General features: G+C 38.2%; 1 protein-coding gene across 1 annotated transcript; it reads right to left on the minus strand.

Moving 5' to 3' along the window:
* Window positions 1-6,177: 6,177 nt before the first annotated feature.
* LOC148025331 (uncharacterized) lies at window positions 6,178-9,175 on the minus strand. The gene is made up of 3 exons (XM_087692367.1): window positions 8,458-9,175; window positions 7,611-7,740; window positions 6,178-7,473 (listed from the first exon to the last, which is right to left on the minus strand). Exons 1-3 carry the CDS (start codon window positions 8,588-8,590, stop codon window positions 6,438-6,440), a joined length of 1,299 nt encoding a protein of 432 aa, XP_087548493.1. The 5' UTR covers window positions 8,591-9,175; the 3' UTR covers window positions 6,178-6,437.
* Window positions 9,176-10,439: the final 1,264 nt, after the last annotated feature.

The raw sequence follows: 10,439 nt of genomic DNA on the forward strand, positions 1-10,439 counted from the left end.
TTTGCTTTTACTTAAGGTTCAAGTTGTAAATCTATACTTTTCTTCTTGAACTCTTGAGATATGGTTGGTAAAGATAATAATGGGGAAGGAGATTTCACTAAAAAAATTTGTGGATTTAGAGAGGAGAGGAAACAAAATAAATGAGAGTTGGAAAGGAGTTGGAGAAGGAGGTGAGATGAAACTGTAGAAGGAGATTATTGAGAACTAGCATTCCGTGCATGCGAAGAACTAGCATTCTGTGCACACTTTGCACACACGGAATGCTAGGCCGCTTCGCTACCTCGAAGCGGCGAGCAAAGTTGTCATGCTATCGCACGGCAACTTCGCTCAACAATCGATTTCTCATCTTTCTCTCTCCTCTTTTTCCTCTCTGTTTCTAATTTTTTAATTCTCTCTCTCTCTCTCTCTCTCTCGCTTTCTCTGTCTTCTATTTTAGTTTATTTTTCTCCTCTCCTAGTTCTCTCTCTCTCTTCTTTTTTTCTCTCCTCGCTTTTCTTCTCTCTCTCTCCTTTTATTCTCCCCCCTCTCTCCTCTCTTTTCCTTCTCTCTCCCTCTCCTCTTTTTTTCTTTTTTTTCTTCTTCATCTTCTTTTTTCTCTCTCTCTTTATTCTCTTTTTAAATTTTTTCTTTTCTCTTTCTCTCTCTCTCTCTCTCTCTCTTTTCCTTCTCTCTTTCTCCTCTATTTTTTATTCACTCTCTCTTGTTAAATCTTATATTTTCTCTCTCTATAATTCTCTCTACATGTTCTCTCTCTCTCTCTCTCTCTCTCTCTCTCTCTCTCTCCCCTTTTTCTTTCACTTTCTTCCCCCCCTCTCCCTCAATCTCTCTTAAAGTATGTAAATTTTATCTTTTCCCTATATTTAATTCTCTCTCTTCTTCTCCTCTCTCTCCCCTTTTACTCTCTCTCTCTCTCTCTCTCTCTCTATCTCTCTCTCTCTCTCTCTGTGCTCCTTTTTCTTCTCCTCCTCTTTCTCCTATTTTTCTTTTTTTTCTTCTCTCCCTTTCTCTCTTTTAAATTTGATCTTCTCTCTCTCTCTCTCTCAAAATATTTAAATTAAAATAGTTTTTTCTATTTTTTCCCATATCTCTTCCTCTTTTTCTCTTTCTTATTCTTATTCTTCTCTCTTTCTCTCTTCCTTCTCTCTCCTCTTTTTCCTTTTTTTCTTCTCTTTAAATTTTTTTCTTTTCTCTTTCTTTTAAATTTTATGTTTTCTCTCTATAATTCTCTCTGTGTGTTCAAATTCTCTCTTATTATTATTATTATTTTCTCTCTCATTTTCTTCTCTATGTCTCTTTCCCCCCTCTCTCCTCTTTTTTCCTTTTTTCTTTTCCTCTCTCTATCTCTCTTAAATTTTATATTTTCTCTCTCTATAATTCTTTCTCTCTGTTCCTCCCCTCTCTCCCTCCGTCTCTTCTTTCTTTTTTGCTCTCTCTCTCTCTCTCTCTTTCTCTCTCTCTCTTCTTATTTTAATTTAAAAAATTTAAATTAAAAAGTTTAATCTAACTATGAGAGTGAGAGAGAGAGAGAACTTAGGCCCTACACATGAGAGAGAGGGGGGAGGGGAGAAGAAAAATGTTTAATTTAAAAAAGACTATTCTCTTTCCTCTTTCTCCCCTCCTCTCTTCTTCTTCTTCTTCTTCTTCTTCTTCTTCTTCTTCTTCTTCTCTCTCTCTCTCTCTCTCTCTCTCTCTCTCTCTCTCTCTCTCTCAAAGTGTGTGAAAAATCATGTTAAAAAAACTATAAATTAAAAAAAGTTTTTAAAATTTTTTAATTAAAAGTTCAAAATAAAAAGTTTAATTTAACTCTATGTGTGTGTGTGTGTGTGTGTGTGTGTGTGAGGGGGGAGGAATTTAATTAAAAAGAGGAATGAGAAAAGAAAGAGAGAGATTATAAGTGAGAGAGAGGGGAGGGGGTTTTAATTTAAAAAATGGGGGGGAGGTAGCAAACTAAAAGTTAGCATGCTCATCGCATTGCTCAAATTCTAGTTTATTTCCTTGAAGAAGATTGTGAAGAAGATTGCGGCCAATATTTGAGCACAATGAAGAAGAAAGAGACGGACTGATGAAGAGTTCAAGCATATTAAGAGGAAAGTTTATGGGCTTTAATGAAAAAAGAGAGGGGAAGAGAAAATGAGAGATTACAAGTGAGAAAGAGGGGAGGGGAGGGGGTTTTGATTGAAAAAGGGAGGTTTGGAAAAGGGGGTATGTTCAGGAAGCCCTCTGAAGGTTTGAGGCTTTCCAAACCTATAGCAAAAATAATATAATAATAAGATAAGGATAACCTTGTTCTTACTAATCTCTTGCTAACACTTGGTTTTCTATTTCATTCTATTTTGAGTTCTTTTTATGAAAAATAATGTAACATATCACAAAGTTGTGCCAAATTATTTTTGGGAACATTTTTAACACCCAAAGTGTCAAATTTGGGCATGAGCCTACGCATTTGCTAATTGGTGTGAGTAAACTCCATATGAAGGTACAATGGTTCTCCTTACATTCTCCAACCTGAGGTTCTCTACCAAAGGGTTAGGGATATGCTGTATTAATATATAAGCACCCTCTAAGTGTTATTTTACAAACAATTGTTTTTCAGTCTTCTTTAACAAAGAGACTAAAGCTTCCCTCACAAAGCTCAACTCTATTTTTTTAACCATCTAACTTTTTATGCAAATGATGGTTCAACACCAAGAATGAATATAATCAATAGGTCTACATGTACCATATATCTTGACTCTTACACACACACACACGCACACGCACACGCACACACACACGCACACGCACACGCAAGTTTATGCTACCACTTCATTCATGATATTGATTTGAGATGCTTAAAATGTCTAATTTGTTGTGTCAAACAATAGAGGGGACTAGTGCTAATGGTTATCAAGTGTTCTATGAAATATCACTTTAGTTTTTGCTTGTGTTATATAATGTTAACATGATTATATCAAACCAAGGCCTCTTGCTAGTGTCATTTGATAGCTTTGGACGAGCCTACTATAGGATATTGCTCAAGCAATACCTTAGGGATTAGACCACAACTTGCATTTACACATGCTTGATATTCCATACATGTTTGAAGTTGTTGATAACTTCAACATTCTACACCTAAGTTGTACTTGAAATTTTGGGTCCTAATGATGCATGAAACTACATTTAATGGGTGCTATATTTTGTTGTTGTTCTCTTTGAGTAGAACACATTAGCTCCTTCTACAATAATAAATCATGTGTACTTGCATTTTGCTGTGTTATAAGCATGCTAAGATCAATTTTGTAACTAACATATAAATCTTAAATAGATTAGTGTTTTTCCTAAGAACTTCACATCGATCTCCTTCTAGATCAAATCTCTATAATCGCAAAATATCACATGCATATAGTTATAGAGTTCATGGCATTTTTAAGACACTCTAATGACTAACTTAAAGGCATCCACTCTTTATAATCTCTATGGTATGTGATCTAAGATCCACCATAGATGTACATCAACTTTTTTGGTACATCTTTGTTATGTGACCCAATACTAAGCCTTACAAAAAGCGTAACTTCGTATGTAATACTCACAATCAAATACATGTTATTACAAGTTCAACTACAAGGATTACCACAATTTAAAAAGAAATTTTGAACTTTTCAAATGGCTCTATGTATTATATAGATGTAAAATAATACAACAATGGAATATGCTTTTTTTCCTATGAATTTCCAACATGTAGATATGGAATTGACAAAGGTGTTTGAAAATAAATTTGGTTCACAAGAGATTTTCACATGTCTAAGATGCATCATGGATGAAATTCTCTTCGATTCCCTAAAATTGGCTTTACAAAAATGGTATCTTAGGGCTTAAAAACTAGCCTCACAAAATGGTGTCTTAAAGCTTTAAAAAAAATCAATTATAGATTTGACTCTCATGATCAAGGTAGCTCAAAAGAGAATCATGCTATAAAGCTCAATATTTTTAATTTTGTGATTGTTAAGGAATTAACACAATGGTGGATTGTAAGTTCATAGCTCAACACCTTCAACATATGTGAATGCAGATTCCATCCTAGTTTTCACGGAAGAGAATATTCTCAATAAAGGCATGTGGCTAGGTCTCATAGTCATCATATTTTTTCGAATAACACATTTGGGACTATGGTTGAAGCATGTGACAATAAATTTGGCTCACATGTGCATTTTTTGTGAAAAGTGGAGCATCTAATGAGTCATTAACATGCCTTTACTACAATTAGTGCCTCATGACCATCCCGTTGCACCAAAGGTTTGTAGGTAGTTGTTTACAAATATTCTCATATTGGCTTTACAATCTCCTGACAAAAGCTAGGGTTTCATTTTGCAACATATAGAGGGTGGTTCATATGAGGAATACAAAAGTCAATAAGCTACAACATAAACAATTAATACACAAAAAATAAAGTGTTTGGTCCATATAATGTGCATGCCAATAACCATCTTAATAGCATCTAGTTATTCTATCTCATCTAGGATAACAAGAATTATATCACATCTTGATTATTGTTGTCAATCACTCGTATTGTTGCAATCAAATGTCAAACTTACATTATCAATTGAGTAGGAAAAAGAATTAAGCATTCAATGTCAGTTAAGAAAAATCATATTTTAAAAAGTGAAATAACCAATTATAGGGTGATTGGATTTGGATTCTCTAGCTTTCATAGTCTTGTTTAAGATTATACTATTTTTGGACTGTCTAGTTTGTATCCCTTTCCGCCAGAATTTCTCTCCATCTTGAAAGTTCTCATTGAGAAGGTGTAGGTTTTTGGTACATGTAAGTACTATTGTTAGAACATTCATAAACTCTCAATTGAATATCTATTACCTTTTTCTCATGATTGGCAAAGAATACAACTCTATTGAATGAGCACAAAATGAAAAAAAATATGCATCTCTAAAGGATCCATCAAATCACTCAAGGGAGTATCAATTCTTTAGGCCCTAGTATTAGTCTATTTTTTCATACTAACAACCAATGGACTAAGTGCCTTAATAACCACCACCCTATTTTACACCAAAATTAATCCCTAAAGATGTTCAAGGTTCCACCGAAAAGATACTAAAGCCTACTCTAGATTTAAAATCCATATCAGCTTGCTTTATTTGTGCAAGGTAAAAGAACCCTACAATCCACTTAATTGCCACTTTCAATGAATTGTAATAGTCACAATAACCAAGCTATGAGAGGGTTGGGCTCCCTTTCAAATAAAATACTTGAGAGAAGCACAACTAGAGCAACAAGCACAAGGGAAAATTATTTTGAGTTTTGTAATTTGGTGCATCCAAAAAGTTCCCAATATAGAAACCTCTATTAGTGTGTAAGCAATGGCCTTTGGTGCAACTCAATTGAAAGTAAGTTGGTTTTATGTAATCAAAATCATTCTATTTTAGCTTTTAGGCAACAAATTCAATATCTTCAAGATGAACGTCACAAACATGTAGCATGCATTATGTTATATCCTTGCATTGGTAAGTTGAACTTAAACTAACAACTCTCCTTTTTAACCAATTGTTTTGATGTTGGATGCCGATGTCTTTTTTTGAATATTTTGTGTATACCTTTCCCTTTTTGAAAAATGTTGCCATGTCCTTTCGATTACAAAGGACATTGTTCCTAAGCTTATGAATAAATTAAGGCAACAAAAAATAGTTTGAATGTTGATAAAGTGCAAGTAGCACAATATTTGAAGATTGACAATATAACTTTGATCAAAGAGTTAAACAACACCTTGAAGCCACCATAAAGGCTTACGGGTGTTCCAATCCTTGTGGAATGGATATGTCCCATCAAAGCTTTTGTCATTTGAAAAAATATATGTATTCACAAGTTCTCTTTTCTAAAGCAATACATTCATCATTGTTGGAAGTATGGTATTCACTTGAACATGCTAGAGTTACAACATGAATACAATCTTTTGGTAGAAATAAGTAGATTCTCTAATTTTGAAATGTCTAGTTTAAAAAGTAAAATTGTTAACATGTGTTTACATGGCAAAACACATGTCACTTGCATATGGCAACAAAAGGATAATTGTGGGTGACAAAGAAAGACAATCATTAAGGCAAGCACAAATATGTCAATGCAAGTGCTTGAAATCCATGTTTAGTAAAAGTTAAGGGCCTCACATCGCTTGAGTTTGCTAGAATCTTGAAACTTCAAGTTATAACCATTTCTAGAGATGTCTCAATCAAAGAATCTTTACTACAAAAGTAACAAAAAGCCAAAATAAAGGAGATAAAAGGATGGGGAAGTTTATTTGAGTTTGAACCTAGATTGGGTCAACATTTGGAGGTTGCAAGAGTGATATACATAACCATCATTCCATCCAATAAACTATATTGTTCAATGTGAGGACATCGGATGGCCAACAACTTGACTCTTGTACCTCATTGAGCATCAACCTATAGACATTATGATTGTTGGTAGGATGTTGAGCTTACATGATTGAATGCTGATATGCACACATTGCCATCCATAGGGTAATCTGATCCTACCCATAGGTTACCATCTCCTATCAATTGTTGCACCATGGAGTTCCATGACACATCTAAGCAACTAGTCTGTTGTGCTACCATCATTGTGGCCATTAAGTTGTCATCTAATGGATTGCAAGTGGTGCAAGAGCTATCCTCTAGGCCCCAAGAGCCTTTTCTCTCACTTTCTTTCTCTACTTGCTCAACTTTTGCAATTGGCATTGGGGTTGCATGATAGGAATCAATTGGTGTTGTTGCAACCAAATCATGAGACCACTGGCTCATTTGAACTTGAAGGGAGCCATCACAAGTTTCTTTATTTAGTGTGCTTAGCAAGTGCTCGTTCGCATTGCGTGGGGTGCCAATGCATCTAAGTTCAAGGTCATGGACGGCTGGAGAGGACTTCACATCATAGTTATGGTCCAAGGCACATCCTTGAAGCCGTTGAAAGAGGGATAGAGGGTCGGCATCCATGTGTGTGAAAGGGAGGAACTGAGGCACATTCACACCGGGACAAGTTCTGATGGAGGAAGCAAGGTGACTGGGGTCTCTTGTGATCAAGGAGTCTTCAGAATCTTCATCGGTCTTGTGAGTGGTGATGACACTGCTGGGAGAACTGATCACACTTGAAGGCGACCTTGAATTAAATGCCTGGAGGGCTGCCCTCATTTTTTCCACCCTCATGTGAGCTTCCCTTCCTTCAAGCTCCATCCTCTCTCTCTTTGACAAATCTCCTTGTTTGGGGCTTTTCTTTCCTGCTGACTTGGCTCTAGAGTGACCACCATTTGCCTCATCAGATAGCTCATCACACCCTTCTTCTTGGGTTCTTTTGGCACTGCTTTCTTCCCCAAGAGGCTTATGAGTCACGGGGTCGATTCCCGCTTGCTTCAATTTCTTCTTGATGCGAGTATTCCAATAGTTCTTTATCTCATTGTCTGTTCTACCAGGCAACTGAGCTGCAATCCTAGACCACCTGCACACACACAAAAACACACCGAGCAAAAAACCCCATCATGCCACGAACATACCCAAAAAACCAAACCACACGATAGCAAAGAGCTTCGTAAGAAGACATGCAGTGGAATAGCCTTGCTCCCAGTGTGGCATTACCTGTTCCCAATGGCAGCATGGAGATCTATGATGAGCTTCTCTTCTGCGTCAGACAGTTGGCCTCGCTTCAAGTCCGGCCGTAGATAGTTCGTCCATCGCAGCCGGCAGCTCTTACCACACCGCAGCAGGCCTGCAGAGGTTCATTATGGGAAGCTGAGTCAAGCAATGTTAGCAATGGCATGTCCACACTCTTGATTGCACATGGTTAGGCAACACAATTCGATCGCTCTGGCCCAACACCCCACTTATGAATCAACGGTTACTGAAAGGTTCATGCTACACATACTGGAAACCATTTCAACATTGCTAAGAGCTTAGGCTTGTCATGCATACACTGACAGAATGAGTGTTCCAGAAATCTACATATGAGAGAGCCACTCTGAATCAGCAGATAGGAGTGCCAGGTCTGACTATCCAGGCAAAGCCCAGTAAAAAGGATCAATCTCTTGCCCACTCAGTACTCAGGTAAAAATTTATACCAAAATTGAACTCCTGTCCCCTCACATTGCTCTCTGATTAATATAAACTGATCAGTCCTCTACTGGAGAGCTCCTGTCCCCAAAATTGCTCCGACTGATCAGTCGTCTACTAGAGAGCTCATTATGATCCACAGAATATTGCTAACAGCTAATACATCAGCCACATCTCTGCAATATGCCTCTATATACACATTTGTGCTCTTTCAACAATGTCTGCAACATTGACTGTATGCACATGTAGTACACTTGCAATACGTCTGCATACACATTCATATGTCCTATGCCTGCTTACATGTGCACATATACATGTGCATCTGAATGTGTACATGCACATACATTGCATGTGTGTCTGTGGGCATTTGCTATACCTGCAAGTTTTGGGACCTCACGCCAGCATCCATGGCCATGGTGGGTGATGAAATTCACAAGCTTCCTGTCCTCCTCAGCAGCCCAGGGGCCTTTCTTCAGTCCAACCTTCTCACAACAGGGCTGCCTTCCCATTATACCGAAGGTCCGTCCAACAACCAAAATCAAATCCCAAAAGCAGAGAGAGGGACACCGACTGACTTAATAGTCAGCCACAAACCAGGGAGACACACTTGTGCCTCCGAAGTGTCATGCACAGAGAGAGAGAGAGAGAGAGAGAGAGAGAGAGAGATGAGATCAGCAAGAGGGAATGGGGGGGAGACTATGATGGGCAATGGCATTCATGTTGATGTGAGAGAGGCAATGGTAGACTCGACATAGAGAAAGGGATGAAAAGTTGAGCTAAGGTGGGAAGGATTCACATACAGATAGATGAAATGCTGAGCTAAGATAAGATGCAAGATGGTAGAATTGATATAAAGAGGGAGAGAGAGTGTGTGTGCGAGTGAGCGTGTGATGAAATTGTGAGCTATTGAGGGAGTGGAGTGACAGTAGGAGCACCAGGATTGAGGTTACATATATTTCACGGCTTGACCTTTGAAACATGCAGTTAGTGAATTGCCCCTTTTCTTCTTCTTCTTTTCCTGTGAGAGAGGGGGGCGCGGAGGGGCCGGGACAGAGAACGCTGGTCTCGTGACTCTGCGTTACGCTTCCGGTGATGTAGGCCTAGGTAAGTGAGTAAAGGAAGTGAAGAGAGAGAGACTTTATATGTTCGGTCACACGCGCGGAAAGCAGGCCCCCTCGCACGTGCCTGTCACTTCTAAGTTCTACGACAAGGCAAAAAATGCGGAAACTAGCTAGCTAGAGACATTTGCAAATTGCAATATGCCCTGCCTTGCCTCAGCCTTCCGTCACTCACCGCGCGCGCGCGCTCTCTCTCTCTCTCTCTCTCTCTCGCGCTCTCTCGCTTGTATTTCCACCAAAATTACTAAAACATTTGTAAGTATTATATTTCCTCGCAAACTAAGGGCGGTGTCGCGCCGGGGCACAATGGGGTTAGTGGGAGTGGATTCGCCTACACTGGCGCCTACTCGCTGAAACAGATTTCAGCAAACCCTCGAAGTAGTGGTAACCTAAGCAAAAAGCCAGGTTTTGTAGCACATTAGCAAGGCTAAAGAAAATGAAATCTCATTAGCTATCAATGCAAACACAAGAGGCTATGAAATGATGCCAACAAATACGGCGCTATCTAATGCAAATTCTCACACATTCCTACAACACCTTTGCAACCAAAGGGAACTTTGCTCTCTTGCTATCTTCCTTTACCCCTCCTAGAGTTGGTGCAAAACAGCTCTCTCCATCTCTTCCAACTAAAAATTAACATCTTTTAAAAACTAGCATTTATTTAAGTGCATTTCCATGAAGCGAAGAAACTAATACCTAACACACACATAAATTAACATTTCCTAAGTATAGTTTTCCACTGGGCCTTCTTCTTCTTTCTACTCTAATATAAAGTAATCTACCAATGTTTACAATAAAGACACATTTTAAGTGAATTATCCTCCACCTCATCCAAGAAGGAAGACTAATTAGCATATAGTAACATACCTCCCTCTCTCTCTCTCTCTCATCCTTTGACAAACTATTAACTAGTACTTTTCTTACCTTGCTCTAGAACATGCCCCTTTCTTTTCCTATTATATCATTTGAAAAAATAGTGACTTTTTCCTCTTCATACATTCATCACTTTAGAAAAGTTGGGTGGATGCTTTTTCTTCCCAAATTCTCACCACAATGACTATGAAATTCCCCCTTGGCACTAATTTCCACCTTGCTAGACACCCATAGCCGCCCAAGAACTCAATCATGTTTCCTCTCTTTCCATTGCCACATGTATCCCACAAATCTCACATCACTGCACTACACACTCTGAATACCTTTCAAATTTATGGGATGTTCATTTGTTTTGATTACTACATCC

Source organism: Lygodium microphyllum, chromosome 14 (assembly GCF_053477565.2).
Source record: "Lygodium microphyllum isolate KBCC chromosome 14, Lygodium_microphyllum_v1.1.10, whole genome shotgun sequence".
Lineage (NCBI taxonomy): Eukaryota > Viridiplantae > Streptophyta > Polypodiopsida > Schizaeales > Lygodiaceae > Lygodium > Lygodium microphyllum.